Here is a 22,500-nt window from a genome sequence, read left to right on the forward strand (position 1 = left end):
TAATAAAATGTAGGCTTATATAGCGCAGTACCCCATCTCAGATGGGGCTCACGAGCTTTACAATAAAATATAGAAATTTAAGACTAACTGTCGTAAAATATGTACAAAGTCAACACAGTTACACACGACATTGGCTAAAATATACATACGGAGAGAGAGTGGTGTAGCGTATACTGGATTTATCCGAACGCAGTGATACCTCACTGAGAAACTCGTGTGTGTGTGTGTGTGTGTGTGTGTGTGTGCACGTGCAGATCCATAGCCGGCTTCTCCTCCATCTGTCAGGGAAGCTGTGAGTGTGAGGGCGTGGCCTTTGCCCCTGTGTGCGGGGTGGACAGGACGGTCTATTTCTCCCCCTGTCACGCTGGCTGCCTCTCCATGGACAACCCGGGACCCATGGCGGTAAGGAGAGTAGTAGTAGTAGTAGTAGTTGTTGTTGTTGTTGTTGTTGTATTAGTAGTAGTAGTAGTAGTAGGGACCCATGGTTTATTTACCAGTTATTACAGGAAAACAGTGCAGTGACACCTAGTGCAAACTTGCTGTGGAGGCACACACAGAAATGTCAGCTTAACTAACGCCTCGAGCAAGTGAAAGCTTGCCGTGAAGCCAGCTGAACGCTTGGTTACATATATGAAGTTACCGCTTCGGGCTGTACTGACACGAGAAGCAAAATGGCTGATTGAACACTTCCGCTGGCTTCAGTAAGCAAAGGGGCGCAAAGAAGGCATGCACTATCCATCTATTTTTAGACCAGTGGTCATTTGGACCTGCACGGGTAGTGAGACATCCCCACCACCCACAATCGAGTCTTCCAGTGATGGGGAAATGGCCACGCTGCTTTGTGGGTAGACAATGGAAAGAAAGATAAAAAAAAAAAAGTCTGAGGCTGTTGATAGCACTCAGATTTCGCAATAGATACCGCAGAGGGTTAATCACAGAGGCTTTCTGTTTGCAGTTTCAGGATTCGTTCTCTTCATTTATCTGTTCTCTGCCTGTGTGTTGGGAAGAAGAAAAACAACAACAATAGCAACACTGACTTAATTTGTACGCCTTTCTACGGGTGAGTTAGGCTACTGTGCATGATAATATGGATACACCGAAATATCAACTATGATTACGGTGACGATAATAACAGCGACGAGAACGATCATCATGCATTTGTAAATATAGTGGTTTAGACAGAAGCCACTGCAGTTTCCTGTGATGATAATCAGCCTACAACACCCCCACCCCTCCAACCCCCCGCCCCCGTCCCCTTCCCCCAAAGAAAGAAAATCCCTGGTTCACGTAATCTGTTTTGCAGACTTTCCACAACTGTACCTGCGTGGCGCACGCACTGAACGTGAGCACAATGGCCGACAACTCTACGGCCAATAACGGGCGCTGCGTGGAGGCATGTGACAACCGCAGCATCTTCCTGCCATGCCTCTTCCTCATGTTCTTTGCCGTGCTCCTCACCACCACCCCCAACTCCATGGCCTGTCTACGGTCAGAATTGTCTCCCTTGCTTCTTTCTTCTTCTTTCTTCCCCTTGCGACAACTAATCTTTCATTATATGAATGATTTTATATCAACATATCATTCCAGCTGATTTATTGTACACTCAACATGTTTCATCTTGCCGTCATTGCTGCAAATTCACAGAAACATATCACAGTACGAAACAGCCACATCAGATTTAACGTAGCAAAAAAAAAAAAAAAAAAAAAAAAACAAATCATACAACAATTTTATATATTACACATTTAATTCTTATTGAGATGACCTGTGTTTCTGTCAGTTGAGAGAGAGAGAGAGAGAGAGGAGGGGATGGGGGAAGGAGTGTGGACCTGATAGCGGATCGTGAATATTTCTTGAACAAAAGATTGATTCATTATTTTATATATTTTCTTGTGTTCGGCAGAGTCAGGAGAATTAGCCCTGTGGTGTTCTGATGTAAAGGTGTGTTTACGACAAGTGTCCATGTCCATCCTCAACAATCTAACTCCTGTTTATTTTCGTTAGAGGCCCCTCGTTCTTTGGTCAGGTGGTCAGGAAATCTCTTTACTTGAGATTGTGATCCGTCTTTTTATTTCTTTTAAATATTTTTTTTTTTTATGTACACCTGAATTGTCTTCCAGAATTGTGAATCAAGATCTACGGCCGTTCGCCCTGGGGTTTCAATGGATGGTGATACGACTTCTGGGTATGTTGTGTCATGACTGAATTGAGTTGACTTGATTTGAATCAGTCAGTGTGTTACTTCACAACATTAAAAAGAAAATATCAGTAAACACACAGGCAGAGACACATCCCTCTCTCTCTCTCTCTCTCTCTCTCTCTATATATATATATATAAATATATATATATATATATATATATAGAGAGAGAGAGAGAGAGAGAGAGAGAGAGAGAGAGAGAGATTCAAAAACTTGATTACTCAAGGATAAAGATTTTAGGCATCGCCCAGTCTTCCAATCTGTCCTTGTGACAACAATAACAATAACAACATGAACGATAACGACACAACAATACTGAATAATTTTGTGAACACTGCTACATCTACTGCTACTACAACGAATAATAATCACCACCATCATCATCACTAACATCGTAAAAAGTAATAAAACGGACGCATTCACACATTCACATCCATACACATGCACACACTCTCTCCACCCAACGCAAACACACACACACTCACACACACACACACACACACACACACACACACACACACACACACACACACACACACACACACACACACTTATGCACATACAGAGACATGACCGAAGTGAGAAACAAATAGCGGACATAAAGAGAACAGAGAAACACAACGTTATCATTGTACATAAAACAAAAGTAATTCATTTGCTGATGCAGATGTTACAGGTAATGACGTCCAGTCAACATGCCAACAAGTAAAAACATTAAACCACAAAGGTAAAAAATAAAATAAATTCACTGCATGTAAAGGTATAGATACAAATTTCACAAGAAAGCATGATTTTCTGTCTCTTTCAGCTGGTAAAAAAAAATTGCTTTGTGGGCCTGTTGTTTGTGGAGCAAAGAGAGAGAGAGAGAGAGAGAGAGAGCGGTATGTGTGTGTGTATATCAGTGTCAGTGCCATGTGTGTGTGGTTGACAGGCACAAGCCTAATCCCTTCATCCCTCACCCTCCCTTTGTGGTAAATGGGGTAAAAAAATATATATGTATACATCTCTCTTTCTCTCTGATATATATATATATATATATATATATATATATATATATATATATACAAGCTCAGTCCCTTCCCCCCGCCTACTTTGGTGGTAGGTGGGGTAAAAAATATATGCATTTCTCTCTCTCTCTCTCTCTCTCTCTATATATATATATATATGTATATATATATATATATATATATATATATATGTGTGTGTGTGTGTGTGTGTGTGTGTGTGTGTGTGTGTGTGTAACTCCTTTCCGGCAGCCCCTGCGCCGTCCCTGGTGCCAGGCGCGTTGGTTTCTGCTTTTCCCCTGGAGTCAACTAGAGGCGAGGAGAGGGGGGGACTTGCTACATGGGCAACAGCTTGTCCTCCATATCAATCCGCCCAGGCCTGCACCTGGAGAGGTCACTCCAGCTTCGCTAAGTCAGCGTCGACACAACACGGAGAGCCGCAGTTACCGGTTACAAGCCTAGGCTCGTTTGGAAGGATGCACTAAGGTCTGCACGCAACAAGTGTCAGCAGACAGATTGGCGCTGCGCCCACGGCTACAGGCTGAATCTGAGTCAGAGCTTACAGTCTGCAGCAGACTCTGGAAACACGGGCAGCATGTACACGGGTATCAAGAAGGCAACCGGTCCAAGACCGCACCCCTCAAGTCCAAGACAGGAGAGAACATCACTGATCAACGAAAGCAGATGGAGAGATGGGTACAACACTACCTAGAGCTATACTCCACGCAAAACGTTGTGTCAGAAGCAGCCCTGAGCGCTATTCAAGAGCTGTCTGTCATGGAAGAGCTGGATGCAGAGCCAAATGAAGAAGAGCTGAGCAGGGCTGTAGACTGTCTGACAGTTGGAAAGGGCCCTGGAGAGGACGGGATACTCCCTGAGGTCATCAAATGCGGGAAAAAGCAGCATTGGTTCAGGATCTGCCTGAATTACTCTGCATGTGCTGGAGGGAGGGCTCTGTGCCAGAGGATATGTGAGACGCGAAGATCGTGACCCTGTACTACATTTTCTGGTGCAGCCATCGTCTCTCGAGACGGAAGGAGGCGGACGACGACGACGACGATATAATAATAATAATAATAATAATAATAATAATAATGGACATTTAGATAGTGCATTTCTCCAGAAATTCTGCGCAAAGCGCTTTACATTTCATTCCCCACTCCCCGCCTCCTCATCAATACTCCCCTCCACCACCTGCCACTCACACACAGAAGCACACAAGATATATACGTATATATATATATATATATATATAGAGAGAGAGAGAGAGAGAGAGACATATCAGTGCCGTGTGTGTGTGTGTGTGTGTGTGTGTGTCGGGCAGGCACGATCCCGGGCCCCCCCTTGGTGGGCTACATTCTGGACCGGGCCTGTCTGGTGTGGAGCGGGTCCCCTGACGGCAGCCAGTTCTGCGCCATGTACAGCAAGTGGGACATGTCTCTGGGCGTGTTCATCTGGTGGACTGTGGTCAACCTGCTGGCCGGTACCCTGCACTTCCTGGCCGCGGCCTTCCTCAGGGTCCGCCACAGCAAAAGTGTCGACCTCAGGTAAGTGGTGGTGGTGGTGGTGGTGTTTGGTGGACTGGGGGTGGGGTGGGTAGGGCGGTGTTGTGTTGTTGTTGTTGTTGTGGTGGTGGTGGTGGTGGTGGTGGTGTGTGTGTGTGTGTGTGTGTGTGTGTGTGTGTGTGTGTGAGGTCCGTCACAGCAACAGTGTCGACCTCAGGTAAGTGTTGGTGGTGGTAGTGGTGGGTGGACTGGGGGTGGATGGGTAGGGCGTTGTTGTGTTGTGTTGTGTTGTGATTTGTTGTGTTGTGTTGTGTGTGTGTGTGTGTGTGTGTGTGTGTGTGTGTGTAGCTGCTAACTGTAAAAATGATAGTGAATAAATGAGGACACTGATGATAGTTCTAAGGCCTTATAGATGTATATATAGCTCCTATCTGTATTGTAATCGTGATAGTAATTGTGATAATAACCATGATGATGATGATGATGATGAATGATGAAATTATAATGATAATGATGGTCCCACCTTTACTGCCCCAACTCACACAAACACACACAGTTACACACACACGCGCGCGCTCACCACCTGCACGCACGTGAAAATAAAGAGGTGTATAATTTTAAAAAGAATTCTTCTGGCGTGTACTATCAAAGCAGGAGTCCCACCCATACCCCTCGCTGCTTTCCTCTCCCAACACTCACACTCACAATGAAAGCTGTAGTTTGTGGATGACCAGTTGTCACGTGGAGAGGGGCACGTGATAGCCGGTTACATGCATTGTGTGCATTGCAGATCTGTGCCAACCTAATGGTCACCTCCTGTCCATGTCGGCTTCATGCGAGTGGCTCACTGGTGCTGTCCGGCGGTGAAATCAGGACAAAAACAACAACCCCCCCCCCCCCCCCCCACCGACCCCTCCTGTGCATCATCGGATGATCAACCTCGTTGACTGCAAGTGCACGGTGATTCCATTGCACTGCAGCGGTGCTGTGGGGTGTGGAGGGAAAGAGAGGGAGGGAAATAATACGAGCAATTCTTTTCTGGAACCCCATTATTATTGTTGTTATTGGGGGGTGGGGTGGGGGTCATTTTCTTTCTCTACTTTTTTTTTTTTTTTTTTTTTTTTTTGTTGGAGGTTATTGCCAAATTCGTGTGTGTGTGTGTGTGTGTGTGTGTGTGTGTGTGTGTAGTTTTCATTGTTTACCTGCCTTCGGTGTTGGTGCCGGTCCGAGTCTCCACTGCGACTTGAGAGGAAGAACCGAACGCCGAAGCACGACAAGGGAAGTAACCAGAATTCAAAACTGAAAATGTTGCGTTGCAGTGCGAGAATCTACCCAAACGAGCCCTTTAAGTGTTTTTTTGTTTGTTTTTGTTTTGTTTTGTTTTGTTTTGTTTTGTTTCTTTCATCTCCTGTCGGTCTGTCAGTTTCTGCGGTGTCCCAGGTTTCAGCTCTCAACAAGGCAACTTGAGAAGGGAGGGCTGGGGGGTCTAGCGGGGGAGGCGGGGGGAGAAGCGGAAAGGACGGGGTGGGGGGGGGGGGGAGGAGCGAGGAGTAACTGGGAAAAGAAGTCAGTCTTGGTCCCAATTTTGTTTCTCATTCTGCTCCTGCACGTGCGGCAATAGATAATGCTGGTGTTTCCCCCGACAGATTTCTGACCCAGTTGAGTGTGTTAGTCCAGACATCCATCCATAAACAAGAAGCCTTCACTGTTGTCCGTGGTCACATCGAGTGCAAGTAGTGATGGGGCGTTCTGTTTCTGCTGTTCTGGTTGCCTGAGTCGAAAACTGACCTATGAAGTCTGGTTTCTATGGTTTGTTTTTATTCTGACGCTCATGTAAATGCCTTTATTCCCATATAAATGTTCATCCACCGAGTAGTGAATGCTGAGTGGCAAGTACTGAATGGAAGCAACAGGTGAATCCCATTTTGGTGTTGGGCAGTGGAGTTCTCCTGAAGGGATGGTCACTTTCCTTCTTTCCTTGCTGCGGGACCTTGTTCAGGCTGAAAGGGTCCTGCGAGTGACATGGGGATGCATAAGTCACACCTTTCAGACGCCTCCTCACCTGTCGTCAACCCTCCGAGGGCCGAAATCCCTGTCAGTGGACCACGTCCAGGCAGCAGTGTTGCACCACGAGATGTTCAACCATCAGAGAAGGCAGCCATGGAAGATGTTCCCAGTCAACGTGCTTTGGGATTGTTCCCAGTTATCCCCTCTCCCCCTCTCTTTCTCCCTTTCAAGTTTCAACTCTCTCTCCCCCCCTCTCTCTCTCTTTCAAGTTTCAACTCTCTCTCTCCCATCCTCCCTCTCTCTCTCCCTTTCAAGTTTCAACTCTCTCTCTCCCCTCCCCACTCTCTCTCTCTCTCCAAGAATGAGTAAGTGGCAAAGACTGGCACGTGTGCTATATAGGCAGCTCAGTACAATGAAAATTACAGGTTTCACAGGACCCAGCCCTTACTGTAGGCTCTGAGGGGTTCAGAGGGCCCCGCCCTTACTGTAGGCTCTGAGGGGCTCAGAGGGCCCTGCCCTTACTGTAGGCTCTAAGGGGCTCACAGGGCCCTGCCCTTACTGTAGGCTCTGATGGGTTCAGAGGGCCCTGCCCTTACTGTAGGCTCTGAGAGGCTCAGAGGGCCCTGCCCTTACTGTAGGCTCTATGGCGTTCAGAGGGCCCAGCCCTTACTGTAGGCTCTATGGCGTTCAGAGGTCCCAGCCCTTACTGTAGGCTCTGAGGGGCTCAGAGGGCCCTGCCCTTACTGTAGGCTCTAAGGGGCTCACAGGGCCCTGCCCTTACTGTAGGCTCTAAGGGGCTCACAGGGCCCTGCCCTTACTGTAGGCTCTGATGGGTTCAGAGGGCCCTGCCCTTACTGTAGGCTCTAAGGGGCTCACAGGGCCCTGCCCTTACTGTAGGCTCTGTGGGGTTCAGAGGGCCCTGCCCTTACTGTAGGCTCTGAGGGGTTCAGAAGGCCCTGCCCTTACTGTAGGCTCTGTGGGGTTCAGAGGGCCCTGCCCTTACTGTACGCTATTTGGGGTTCAGAGGGCCCAGCCCTTACTGAAGGCTCTGAGGGGTTCAGAGGGCCCAGCCCTTACTGAAGGCTCTGTGGGTCTCACATGGCCCAGCCCTTACTGTAGGCTCTGAGGGGCTCAGAAGGCCCAGCCCTTACTGTAGGCTCTGAGGGTCTCACATTGCCCAGCCCTTACTGTAGGCTCTGAGGGGCTCAGAGGGCCCAGCCCTTACTGTAGGCTGCAGTTCATGGGAATGGGCAAAAGGGCCACCTGGTGGTCCTAATACACAAACAGCAACGATAACCACGACTGGTCAATATTGGTATGTTTCCTGCTGATGTGTGACGTGCTGAACGCCCAGAACGTGTCCGTTTCAGTTTTAGTTTCTCGAGGGAGGCGTCAGTGCGTTCGCGGGACAAATCCACATACGCTACACCACATCCACTAGGCAGATGTCTGACCTGTGGCATAACCCAACGTGCTTTGTCAGGCCTTGAGTGCATGCATATCATCATAATCTCAATTTGTGCACCTATCAGAGAGGACGTCTTCTACAGAATTTGGCCTGAGGACAACACTTACGTGAGCATGAGTTCTTTTTCAGAGCGTCAAGTGCGTGCTCGGTTTATCGTCTCCGCCATCCGAAAGATTAGACGCTCAATTTATTATTTTTATTCAAACTTACTGACCCTCACAGACACTGTATTGGTAGGTAAGCGTCTTACCTATAATAATAATAATAATGGTAAATATATAGCGCTGAATCTTGTGCAGAGACAAATCAAAGCGCTTTCGTTTCGCACCAGTCATTCACACACATGCATAACTCGAAAACTGGAGAAACTGAAGACAAGGAAGAGGCAGGGAAGGGAGGTTATTTTGGGAAGAGGTAGGTTTTAAGGCCAAACTAGCCGAGTGTGGAGACTTGACGAAGCGAAAGAGGAGTTCATTCCAATTGCAAGGTCCAGAGACAGAGAGAGAACCAATTCTGCCGCCTTCCACCTTGTCTAACAACGCGGAAGATTCCTCTTCACCTGTTGACAGGATGCCCCCATGTGGATCAGCACCTAGTCCCCCCCGCCTGTCCCGGGGCCCAGTCACGTGTCTGAGGGCCCGGACCAACAGACTGACAGGTCTGTCAGGAATGCACAGGAAAAGCCTGGCTGCGTCTGACTGGGAATGAAAGCACAGCGAGGCTAGGGAAGTAGAGGATCAAACAGCAGTACAGAGGAGTAACTCTCCGTATAGAAGGTAAACGACAGTGTCAGTGTCGCTGTTGCTTACTCTGCTGATTCAGCCAACACACATGTATGTACAATGTACATTGGAGCAAACCCAGATACTTACTTAAAAAAAGAAAGAAAAAAAAAAGAAAAAAAAAGAGGATGTTGATTTTTTTTTTAAAGTAATGTGTCTAGGTTTGTCACTTGTACATTTTACTTAATATGGGCTAGCTGAACTGGTAGCATAAGCAGCAATGAATTGAAGTTTTTATTTTAATTTTTTTTTATTTTATATATACTTCTTTTCATTGTTGACTGGGGGAATGGTTGTCTCGCCATTCCAGTAACTAAGTGTCCCCTTCAGGCAGCACTGAGAGAACAATTCTTCAATTGGAGAGCGATTTGTGCTGGATACATTGAACAGCTGGACAGGAAGCCAGTGAAAGCCCTTTAGAATGTGCCTGGTGTGTTCAGTCCCTTTAATGTACGTGGGCCTGACGATTCTTTTCAACTTTTTCCCCCCTGTGTTTACTTTCTTTAATTCCCCCGCCCTCTCACCCCCCCTCTCCCCGCAGCATGTGGTCAGCTTTCGTGGTCTATGCCTGCGTAGATCAGGTATCTGCTGCTCCAACCCAGTGAAAAATAATTACAGGAGAATCAATTTACTGAGGATAATTAACCGTATGATGAAAACAAATGTTCACCGTGAAAAGTACAGAACTTAAGTATTATTGCTATGGTCGTGGCTGGACTCCTTCAATTCTTCACTGCCCTTCGCAGTTGCTTGAATATCTGTTTTTGCTTCTGCTCTGTTTGCTTCTGTTCAGTATTGATAATACTTTGTGTGCTGATGGTAATTAATATTAATCATTCATTCCCTGTACGCTGACATTTGGTGATTTTAATACTCAGTTGAGTTTTACTATACTTGATACAGTTCGTATTCTGTGTGTGCTCATGTTTATCATTGTGAACAGGCCTGGTGTGTTTGAATATTGTTAAATGGACAATTATGCAGATAAAGTTATTTGTCTTTTTTTTTTGGCGCTAAAGCGGCGTTTTCCTTGTTTTAATCAAATCGGTATTAAGACGGATTTTTCCGTGTTTAAAATTGTATTTAAATGGTCTTTCCCTTGCTTTAACTGAATTGCTTTTAAAACGCCATTTCCCATGTGTTTGTTTTTCCCTTTGAATCCTTTATGTGTTCTCCAATGTTAATTAAGCTGATTGCAGCGTATCAATTGTTTTATGGTGCTGAATTTTCAGTGACAATGAGAAATCGCCCACCTCATCTGGTTTCAGTGAAGAGTGTGTAACTGAAAGAAAAGAACCTTTGAAAGAGTGCAGAAGTGTTGAAGTGTTTTCACGTTTTTATGAACAATCTGTCAAAGTGTGCATGTGTCAAAATGTTTGGTTTCTTGGGATGGCATTTTTTTTTTACTGTGTGAGCGAGAGATTGTGCGTACGTATGTACGTGCGGCGATATATATATCATATATGATTTTACAAAATCCAGCTTTGTGATCATCCCATTATCATCATCATCATCGTCGTCGTCATCATGTTGTTGTTATTATTACCACTGCGATTATTATTACCATTATCATCACATCATCATCAGTTATTGAATGTGGGCTTTGCTTCTCCTATATTTTGAATTGCTACAATGAATTAAACTTTTTTAAACTTTTTACATTAATAACCCTATCAATCTTTCATGATCATACGATGTGTGTATACTGAGTCATTGAATATAACATGCGAGTGTGAATTGTAACGATAATTAAAGACATAACATAATCCATGACTGGATGTGTGTGTGTGTGTGTGTGTGTGTGTGTGTGTGTGTGTGTGTGTGTGTGTGTGTGTAAAGAAAATGATTGATGAAGACGCCGTCACTCCAGATTGTTAAAACTGAATCATTCTGTCCTTGGAATGTAGGGAAAATGGTCGCTGCTTTCTGATTTAAAAAAAATTATACATTTTTTAACCAACACATAGATACTGTATTTATTTTTCAATATCGAAAGATACACATGTCTTTGCGAGGCTTCAGAAAGAGAAGAAAGAAAAGTCACAAGAGGGTTTCAAAAACAGAAATGATGAGTGGGTGGGTGTGTGCATGAATGAAAGTAAAAACAAAATCTAATGGATGAAGAAGAAAAAAGAAACAATATATGTTTGAATAACTAAACGATACAGAAGGAGAGCCGGGCGTGTCACTTGGACCCACACATTACACAGTGGTGATGGTGCACAGTTTCAGATTCAAATAGAGCGTCACAGCGTACGGACTTTCTTCTTCTTCTGCATTCACACTGCAACTCCCACGTTCACTCGTATATACACGAGTGGACTTTTACGTGTGTGACCGTTTTTACCCCGCCATGTAGGCAGCCATACTCCGCTTTCGGGGGTGTGCATGCTGGGTATGTTCTTGTTTCCATAACCCACCGAACGCGGACATGGATTACAGGATCTTCAACGTGCGTATTTGATCTTCAGCTTGCATATACACACGAAGGGGGTTCAGGCACTAGCAGGTCTGCACATATGTCAAGTTGACCTGGGAGAGCGGAACAATCTCCACCCTATACCCACCAGGCGCGGCCGTCACTGAGATTCGAACCCGGGACCCTCAGATTGAAAGTCCAACGCTTTAACCATTCGGCTATTGCGCCCGTCGTACGGACTGATCCGTACACGCCATACCACATTTGTTTAAGAAGGAAAAAAAAATTAAAATAATAAGATAAAACGTGGTGGGATAGAGCAGCAGACACCTGATCTACGCAGGCATAGACCCAACTCGCTGACCACATGCTTGAGGGGGGCGGGGGGGAGGAGGGGGGCGGGAAATTAAAGAAAGTAAACACAGGGGGGAAAAAGTTGAAAAGAATCGTCAGGCCCACGTACATTAAAGGGAGAGAAATATGTCGAGAACAAATGTGAGACGAGAAGAGCTGCACCTCACGGTATGCCCCCGTGAAGAAGAAAGGCACTCATTGGAGAGAGAGAAGGGGTGATGGGGCTGAAGAGGAGGGGTGGGGGAGGCGACGACTTGAAAACAGGATGAAAATTGCCATGACCTTTAATTGTTGAACACTGACTATGCCTGGTCAGGTTCTGTATACTGCAACTCTGTGTGTGTGTGTGTGTGTGTGTGTGTGTGTGTGTGTGTGTGTGTGAGAGAGAGAGAGAGAGAGAGATTCGTTCTGGGGTTATTTTGTTGTTGTTGTTGTTGTTGTTCTTGTTGTTGTTGTTTGTTTGTTGCTTCTTCTTTTTCCACGAAGAGATACACATATGATTCTGTCTGTGTCTGTGTCTCTCTTTGTCTCTGTCTGTCTGTCTCTGTCTCTCTCTCTCTCCAGTCGCTTTCCCTTTCTCACATTTCTCTCTCTCTCCTTCCTCTCACCACCCGCTCTCCCCCCCCCCCCCCCCTCTCTTTCTCCCTGTCTCACCCCCTTCACTCAGTCTCTCTCTGACGTGTTCCCTGTTTCCCTGCTTACCGTGTCTGCTGTCTATCTGTTTGTCTGTATGTCTCTATCTATCCATCTATCTGTTTGTCTATCTACACTCCGCCTGCCTGTCAATCCCTGTATTTATCTTCCTGTCTCAAACCACATCTAAACTTTATCTCGACCAGAGGGAGTGGTGTAACGGTTCGTGAAGATGAAAACACGACACTGATATCGCCTTCAAACCGGCACACACACACACACACACACACACACACACACACACACACACACACACACACACACAGACCCTTGCGTTGAGCAAAGAGGAAGTAACAGCTACTAACAGATAGCTCGGTGATTACATCACCGGTCACTTTGCCAACTGCACACACGCACCATCGGCAAGGCACGCGGGCGCAAGTATTGCCTACAGTTACGCATGCAGGCCCACACAGATGCACATCTCCACATCCCAACCCCTCCACACACAACCATGGCACACTGACAAACACATACACACTCACGAGCACTCACGCACAAATACTAATGCATACACACTGGCAATCGCCCGCCCACCCCCCTTGCCCCCCCTACCCCCGCCCCCCACAAACACACGCACATACACGCTGCGCGCGTGCGTACATGCACTCAGAGACACTTATTCCAACAACAGCAACGAAAAACAAAAGAAAAGAAAACAAACCATTAGCGTATAGAATAGAATATAATATGTCTTTATTACCAAGTGTACCGGGGTCACAAGGAATATATAGCACAGAAGATGAGTGCGAGATTAGTAGGTATACTTTCATACTTTACTCCTTCAACAATTAACTCAGCTGAATGAGGATAATCTTCATGATTGGGATGAATTATCCAAGTGAAACAGAGCTGAACTAAAACTGAATAGTCTATATCATCACATAAAAACTGCCTATGGTAGTTCTTGGTAAAATATCTATTCAAACAGCTGCCGCATTCTTTACGTGTATGGCCAGTATCACAGCTTGTCGACTGTTATCTGATTATATGCATTTCGCAACAACGCAGCGCGCTTTGACTGCCAAAATGCAGATAACGACAGAATGTTAGCATGTGTTTGAAATAATGATGCAAATGACTTTCGCTTATTTCTTGGCATGGTTGGGCGAAGTGTATACTTTGGAATTTCAAGGAGAAGAAGAAGTTATTAACTTAGGCCGTCCGAAAATGCTCGACGTTGTTGAATATTCCGTTTGGGATTATGAAAGAATTTTTATCAAGCACAACAGTCAACAACGAAATTATATTGAGAGAGAGAGAGAGAGAGAGAGAGAGAGACAGACAGACACACACACACACACACACACACACACACACACACACACACACACACACACACACACACACACACACACACACACACACACACACACACACACACACACACACACACACACACGCACAATCCCTCGTCCCCCTAACCACCCACACACCGCGTTTAAAAAAAAAAATTATCTATTTATTTTCTTCTGATGAAGAGTACAATAAACGATCAAGGCGGGCGAGATTAAAAAGAGACAGCAAGGGTGGACAAAATAAGAAAGAGACAGACAGACAGACAGACGGACGGACAGACAGGCAGACAGACGGACAGACTGACAGACAGACGGACAGACAGACAGACAGTGACAGAGAGAAATGGATACAGGGAAAGACACAAAGACACCACAGACCGACAAAAATACTGACAGACACTGAAATAAGATTAGCAGACAGACTGACATACAAGAATTTATACCGAATAGAATTATAGTATTAAAAAAAAAAAAAATCAAAACAAGCATGTCACTTCTGTATCCGGTTCTTTACAAAGCATGACGTGATTGCATGTAGGCTCGTCTTTTTTCATTCACTCAAGACACATACATTGAATAAAGTGACACTTTCTAAAGGTACGTGCATTCGTTTCAATTCGTGCCGTAGAACCCCAGACCCCTCCTTCATATATAATAGATTATATATATATATTTATTTCTATATTATATATTTATATTATATATATATATATATATATATATATTTCTTTGGTAAAGAGTTTGAAAAAAGAAAAGGTCACGCATTTATATATATATATATAAATGCGTGACCTTTTTTTTTTTCTTTTCTCAAACTCTTTACCAAAGAAATGGTTTATATTTGTGTCGATGCCGGTGTAACGTCCCAAATCGCCCCCCCCCCCCCCCTTCCGTAGGTCCCCCGGGGGACTTGACAGTGTCCTAAATGGTCCCCCGGTGGACTTTTCAGGAATCTGAAACGTCCCCCCGGCTGGGGGACATTCTGGGACGTCCTCCCCCCCCCCCCCCAATGATGTTTCAGTCCCTCCCCCCCCCCCCACGCCTCTCCACCCCCTGACTTAACCAATGCACCTGTCCCAAAACGCCCCCCTCCGCACCTCCCAGACCCCATATGTTTCGGCTTTGCGCGTGCATATGTGTGTGTGTGTGTGTGTGTGTGTGTGTGTGTGTGTGTGTGTGTGTGTGTGTGTGTGTGTGTGTGTGTGTGTGTGTGGAGGGGAGGGGGGTCTGTGTGTGTGTGTGTGTGTGTGTGTGTGTGTGTGTGTGTGTGGGCGTATGTGTGTCTGTGTGTGTCTGTGTCTGTTTGTGTCTATCTGTGTATGAGTGTTTGCCGAATAATACCAATAGTTTGCAACGATTAAGGCAGGGTTATTTTCTCTCTCTTTTTTAATCAAATCATTTTACCCTGTCAGGGTATGCAACACTACCTGTCATTTTTTGAAGGACATGAATTGTCAGAAATCTTTTCTTACTAATTCCATCTGTTATCATGCTCTAAGGCATGGGTTCAAACCTTTCAAATCTCATCTATCATGTGCGTCTAGTCAATTAACAAAATGTATTGGACGCTTTACCTTTGGCGCATTGGTACATGTTCTTTGAAATGTATCGCGAATTTCCTGGAGATCTTTCTAACGTTTTTCCAGCATTTATCTTTCGGCAATTTTTCAGACTATCATCTGTTTTTTCACATTTTGTTAACTTGTTTATCGTCTTTTGTCATTACATCAGGCAGAACACCGTGTTAGACTTCATATTCAAGGCCCAGGGTACCAATTTTGCTATGCCTGCAGATATGTGTAACCACCGAACGTCGGCGAAACTGTGAAAGTGTGTGTGTGTATGTATATATGTGTTTGTATGTATGTTATGGGTGCTGGTGTGTGTGTGTGTGTGTGTGTGTGTGTGTGTGTGTGTGTGTGTGTACATATATATACACACCCATCACTAACCTAATCCTCACTCTCCGCACGCATACCAGCTTCATTTAGAGATTCCGGGAGAAAAATAATGATAATCATCATCATTTATTATTATTATTATGTACATTTATATAACGCCTTTTCTAAGAATTCAGGACGCTTTACATGAAAGAAAATATTACAAATTACATAAATGATTCATGACTATTCTTTCTTCAAACCCTCCCTCCCCCTCCCTCTCTCACTCTTCATGCATCCAAAGTGAGCTGACAAGGGTGGTGTTGGAGAAGAAGGAAGCTGAAAGTGCTTATGGATAGGTTTTTAACAAGATTAGATTTTAGTGAAGAGCGAAAAGCAGAGATAGAATCAAATGCACGGATATGATGAGGAAGGTTGTTCCAGATATAAGGAGCAGCAAAGAGGAAAGAACGTTCACCATAGGTTTACAGTCAGAGGAAGAGCGAAGATTTCTTGAGGAAGTATAAACGCTGATATGGTCAGAAAAATAGGTAGGTCCTGTGGAGTGGAAAGCAGAATAGCCAAGACACGCAACTTTGTATTCAATTCTCTCTTCAATAGGGAGCCAATGTAGAGTGTGGAGGTGGGGAGAAATGTGATCAGTACGTGGGACTATGAGAGTCAGACGGGCAGTATTCTTTTGAAGTTTCTGAATTCGCTGAAGAAGATAATGTAGACAGCCTATGAGAAGAGAATTACAGTAGTCAATTCGTGACAGCACAAAAGCAGAAATCAGAGCTTTAGTAGTTTCAACAGAAAGGTACTGACGGACAGAGTTAATGTGACGAAGTTCACAACTGACTATGCATATCAAATTTACTACCCGAGCGTGCATACTGAGGTTTAAGTCAAGAATGACTCCAAAGTTCTTTGCTGATTTAGAAAACTGAACTGTGGCATCACCAACCACAACAGAGGCAAGAAATGAAGTAGATGTGGACATTCTTACAGAGGAATAATCATTGCTTCTGTTTTGTCATCATTTAAGTTTAGTTTGTTGAATGTCATCCAGGATTTAACATCAAGAATACAATCATGCATTGACAGAATCAGACTGTCTACTTGGTTTGGTTATGCAGACTTTTGCAGGTATCATCAGCAAGAGTGGCGAAGACCAGAATGACCGGAAATGACATCAGAAAGAGAAGCAGTGTCCAGAACGAACAGAACGGTGCCCAGGGCAGAACCTTGTGGCACACCATAGGAGATCAGGGTTGGATCAGACTTAAAGTTGTTAACAAAGACTATCTGGAAGCGGTTAGATAGGTATGAAGAAAACCAGTTCAGAATTGTTGAATGAATCTCATCCCAAAAACGTGTTCAAGCTTGGAAAGGAGTATACTGTGGTCTGTTGTGTCAAACGCAGCCGACAGATTGAGCAAAGGTAACACAGTTTACCTTCATCAACAGACAGTAACAGGTCAGTATACTGTGGTCTGTTGTGTCAAACGCAGCCGACAGATAGAGCAAAGGTAACACAGACAGTTTACCTTCATCAACAGACAGTAACAGGTCATTAACTACTTTCAACAACGCAGTTTCAGTGCTATGGGCAGTTCTATATTGCTGACCGAAAAGAAGAAAACAGGTTGTTTGATGCTAAATGGTCTGAAAGTTGGGAGAGAACAATTTTCTCAATTTTGGACACTGACACAAAAGCAAGGATGGATTCAGGGCGAAAACTTTTGAGGTCACTGTGATCCAGAGTGGCTTTCTTTAGCCGGGGCTTAACAAGTGAAGTTTTATATACATCAGGAAAGACACCAGAAATTAAAGAATCATTCATGAATTTGTAAGTGCAGGCAAAAGAACATCCAAACACTCAGACAATAGTGGTGCTAAACAGATGCCTGACCAGCAGCGAAATTCAACGCGCTTCGTCAAGCTTTGAGACACAAAAAACGTGCATACATGTACACACACGCACGCATAAACGTAAACACACACACACACACACACACACACTCCGTCTCGCTCCCCTCCCCCATCTCCCTGAACACCCCACTTGCCCCTCCGTTCAGTGCGCCCCTTCACCCCTCCCCGCAGACACACATGAAGCCCACAAGATCAAAAGTAACTAACCACGCCCACTTCTTGGCTGAAACGGGAAGTAACTCCTACTGGCTTGCCTCAAGAAGCAGAAGTGCGCGACAAGACAGGGAAGTGTGAACTGTCGGGCAGTTGTTGTCCAATACTTCCTTGTGACATACTTGAAAAGACCGACTCTTCTGTCAATCCAGGATGTGAGAAAAGGGGCTGGTCATTCATTCGATGCTTCTGACCACCACAAACAACAGCGAGAACCAATGCGAGGGGTGAAGCTGGTTCGGACTGTGTTCGAGTTGACATTGCTATGAACGCCATGCCCGAAATAGCAAGAAGTCGTCCACCCAGAGACTGGGCCTCAAGGATTCAGTATCACGGAGTACTTCAAAAGAAACCGTTCGGTCATCAGTCCAGTAAATGGGCCAAAAGGTGAGCTTTCGATGACAGTGGTGCTTGCTTGTATTTGACGGTCTAGCGAATGCGTGTGTTGTGTATACGACATGTCTGTCCACTGGAACGAATCAACAAGTGTCAGCGAGATGCGCGAGAGAAATAGCGGTTCGTGAAACTTTAAAGGTTTTGTGAAATCATAAAAACGACAGGTTATTCCCCAGTACCATTTGTGCGTACTGGAAACGAAGACAGTCACACAGACTTTCAGGAAGAAGGTGTTTTGTTTTTTTCAGTGGCGTCTTCAGAGTAGAACTGGGAAGTGGGAAGGTTTCCAATTTTATAACATTCTTGCTCTCTTTTTTGGGAAGGTTTCCAATTTTAAAGCTCTCTCTCTCTCTCTCTCTCTCTCTCTCTCTCTTTTCACATACACACACACACACGCACACTCTCTCTTCATGCACAGAATATCACACACACACACACACACACACACACACACACACACACACACACACACAGAGAATCAAACAGGAGGGAGAAGAGTGAGATAGAGAGTAAGAGAGAGAGAGAGAGAGAGATGTATATATATATAGATATTTTTTTACTCTGCTTACCACCAAGGGTGTGTGTGTGTGGGAGGGGGGGGGGGAAGGGACTGGGCTTGTGCCTGTCGACCACACACACATGGCACTGACACTGATATACACATAATTATATACATACATACATACATATCACTCTCTCTCTCTCTCTCTCTCTCTCTCTCTCTCTCTCTCTCTATGTTATATGTGTATATGTATGTATAATCATTGACTTATTGCCTCATTAATTTAGTCTGTTCACTTGTCAAGAATAATATATATGTGACTCAGAATATCACTTCATGAGTTATTGAGAACTCAGTTTTTTTTGCTTTAGAAACATTTTAACTTGCTATGAAGTGAATTGTACTTAACCTGTTACATTTCTTATTGCACAGGTATCATAATGTTATTGTTGAGAAGACTTTATTGTATGGAGATTGGTGTAAAATTATTACGAAATTGTGCCAAAATTCAACATATAAAAACAACATTGATAACCATCATACATGAGTGATACTAAATCTTGTGTAAGCTGTAAGTATGCAGCATGACAAAATTTTATGTGAAGGTACATGCAATACTTTTCATTCATTACAATTTACAGCATGTGAGTGCAAAACAATGACACTGCCAGTTTTCATCACATAAGTAGGAATTTCTGTTTAGTCACATATACGTCACCAGAGTTTTCATGCAGGGCTGATATCTTAGCTATTGTATAGGTATAGCATTTCTGAAAATGGCCCATAAGTTATTAACAATGGGATCACTGTACTTAATTCTTTCCTGATGCAGGTCAGTATTGGTGCATTATTTCTCAAAGTGATCCAAAAAATATTAACAGAAGCATTGCCATATAATGATATATTGTTTTCCAATAAAAGCCAGGCTTATTTTTTTTTGGGGGGGGGGGTAATAGTTATAAGTCTAAAAAGTAAAATCACTAAAATGTGTTGCCTGCTCAGTCAAAAGGAATCTGTTTTGATAACAGTCATTTATGATAAAAGATATTTAATAAAGTAAAGGTATAACATAATTTCAAAACAAGTTGGCCCTGTGTGTGTGAGCTCTCTCTCTCTCTCTCTCTCTCTCTCTGTGTCACTGTGGTGTGTGTCACTGTGTGAGTGTATGTCACTGTGTGTGATACATTAGTAGGAGTTCTTGAGTACTTGATGTCTTTAAGTAAAATAGACAAGGGATGAGGCAAGTATAGGGATAGTTATGAGAAAGAGATGATCATGATTTTTTTTTTTTAATTGTCCATGGCATGATAGTTTTTCATACACTAACTTGTTTTAGAAAACAGTAAAGGAAATCTTCTAATTCTTGTGTCAAATTTATATGCACATACTGTATAATGTATTCCTGACTGTACTGGTAGGAGCTTAAGAAAACCTTTCTAGCAGTTTGCTTTACATCATTTGTTAAATACGTGTTATTGTTTTCTCTCTGTGATTCATGCAAAATCTTATACAAAATATAGAGAAATATGGCAAGTTTAAAGAAACAGAGAAAGGTCTTTTTCTGGCCCAAATGGATCTCTATTCAGACAGCTAAGAGTGTCACAGCCTTTGCGACTGACCCTTGAGGTATGCAGGGAGTTGTGGACACACAATGTTTGACTCTGCCAGTAATCCACGATGGATTCAACATCAAAGCATGATAGAGCAGCAGACAGCTCACCTTTTCATGTTTCCAGCTCTCACCTGTGTCAGAGGTCACTGTGACTTTGGCCTGTAGAGGGATTATATTTCTGTGAATTGCATGCTCACTAGACATGATTACTGATACACAGTTTGTGATTCAGGTGTTTGTTTTAATGTGAATTGAAAAAAAAACAACAACAATAACCCAATGAATTACATTCTCAAACAGTTTGTTAAGGTTGTTGTGGGTGTTTAGAGGGTGAGATGATTTTTTATTCTGCTGAAAGACTTCTTCAGTTCTTGGAGTGAGAATTTGTTGTTGTTTTCCCCTGTAAATTGACCAGTGGTTGGGAAAGGATATAATTGTGTTGGATATGAAATATAGGGGGATATGATAAAGTGGGGATAACAGCAACAAAGTTACCACTCTCAAATGAATCTACTCATTTAACCATTCTCATCTGAAGAGTGTGTGTGTGTGCGCACATGCGTGTGTGTGTGTGTGTGTGTGTGTGTGTGTGTGTGTGTGTGTGTGTGTGTGTCCATCTGTCATGCTTCAGTTTAATCAATTAATGTCTTTTCACTTAAGTTATATTTGATATGTGTGTGTGTACATGCATGTATGTGTGTGTGCATGTGTGTGTGTGTGTGTGTGTGTGTGTGTGTATGTGTGTGTGCGCTCGCATGTGTACCCTTTCGGAAAAGGATTTTCAGAATACATACTTATGGTATGAATGCAGGCAATGTATATATGAACTTATATATAATAATTAACTGATTTACCAACCACTGTATGAAGGCACATGGCATATAATCACTGCCAAAAACTGTAAATGCTGAAAAAGACCCCCCCCCACCCCCCTCCCAATCCCTCTTTCAACTGGTCATGAGAGAATATTCTGCAGCTCCACATTCAGCAGTTTTGCCACTTTCATAATACCAGTCATGTGCTCATTTTAAAACTTGCATCAACGCTTTTTCTGTTCTGAGTATCTGAAAACTTGAATATCAATCTCATTCCGGAAGACTGAATTCTTGAATGCCCTTTTCATTCCTTGGGGCTTCACATAGATCTATAAATAAAGTGCAAAGAATGTGAACCGTTACATGAATCATCACTTCCTGTTGTTGGTTGTGTACAGTCGTGGAATTGAATCTCATCTCATCTCATCTATCCCTTGACCCGTGGGTGGGTCGTTGGGGCACCATGGATGACTGCCTGAATAAACACACACAATTACAAGGATACTACAGCGTAAACAGGATATTGCTTTATTTTCTTTTTTCTGTTGTTTTTTTTTTATTCTTGAAAAGCCCAGCAAAGATTACCCTGCCCCCCCTCTCCCCCAGCGTCCCCCCCTGACCCCCTCCCCCCCCTGACCCTCCCCATCACCCCCCTCCCCCCATCACCTCCCTACCTTCCCCCCTGAAGAAGGAAAAGGGGAGGCAGTGACATAATTCATGTACAGGGCATTGCAAAACAAGTTGAAATATACAGGTGTACATGTACATGTATGCACACATACCCTTATTAATCTGTCCCCCTTTCTTTTCTTTTTGTCATTTTTTTCTTTTTCTTTCATGGTTTGTTGTAATTAACATTCATTAGAATACATGTATCTGGACTCATTTGTGTGCAGGTTTTTTCTTGTGAAAGATGGATTTCTGATGTACTATTCTGAACATGAGAAGAAAGAATATGAAAAGCGTGAATTCTTCAACATCCACCCAAAGGTAAACTGTCTGCTTCTGTGTGTGTGTGCGTGTGTGTTTGTGTGTGTGTGGGAGGGGTGGGGTGGGGGGTGGGGGGGGGGGGGTATTGGGGGGAGGGAGGAGGGGGGAGTGAATACAGTTGATCACACACAGATCTTTCCTGGTTAGAGAGAAGACCAGTTAATTGATATGTTCCTCGAGTATTTTATTACCTATGAAACACACACACACACACAAAAATAAAATGATAATAGCAGTATCTGAAGCCTAAGAGCGCTATCTGAAGCAGTATCTGAAGGTAAGTGCTTGGCTACATAATGATAATAATGATAATAATAATAGAAATTAAAAAAAAAAAAAAAAAAAGACTTGGAACTTAGACTTCTCAGCATTGAGCCGACTGGAACACTTTAGCCAGAAACACTGTTCCCCCTGCCCCCCCCCAACTC

At 43.9% G+C, this 22,500-nt stretch overlaps 2 protein-coding genes across 5 annotated transcripts in view; both read left to right on the forward strand.

The window, feature by feature from the left end:
* The window catches only part of LOC143281008 (solute carrier organic anion transporter family member 4A1-like), a 48,652-nt gene extending 37,933 nt beyond the window's left edge, over positions 1–10,719 (forward strand). For both annotated transcript variants that reach the window (XM_076585885.1, XM_076585887.1), the window contains exons 12-16: positions 255–402; positions 1,304–1,488; positions 2,121–2,185; positions 4,528–4,750; positions 5,499–10,719. In XM_076585885.1, coding sequence (XP_076442000.1) covers positions 255–402; positions 1,304–1,488; positions 2,121–2,185; positions 4,528–4,750; positions 5,499–5,514 — 637 coding nt within the window. In that variant the 3' untranslated portion in view covers positions 5,515–10,719. The remainder of the gene's footprint in view (positions 1–254; positions 403–1,303; positions 1,489–2,120; positions 2,186–4,527; positions 4,751–5,498) is intronic.
* Positions 10,720–17,811: 7,092 nt separating this feature from the next.
* The window catches only part of LOC143281009 (uncharacterized), a 55,078-nt gene continuing 50,389 nt past the window's right edge, over positions 17,812–22,500 (forward strand). For all 3 annotated transcript variants that reach the window (XM_076585888.1, XM_076585889.1, XM_076585890.1), the window contains exons 1-2: positions 17,812–18,144; positions 21,979–22,072. In XM_076585888.1, coding sequence (XP_076442003.1) covers positions 18,023–18,144; positions 21,979–22,072 — 216 coding nt within the window. In that variant the 5' untranslated portion in view covers positions 17,812–18,022. The remainder of the gene's footprint in view (positions 18,145–21,978; positions 22,073–22,500) is intronic.

This window comes from Babylonia areolata, chromosome 4 (genome assembly GCF_041734735.1).
Source record: "Babylonia areolata isolate BAREFJ2019XMU chromosome 4, ASM4173473v1, whole genome shotgun sequence".
Taxonomy (NCBI): domain Eukaryota; kingdom Metazoa; phylum Mollusca; class Gastropoda; order Neogastropoda; family Buccinidae; genus Babylonia; species Babylonia areolata.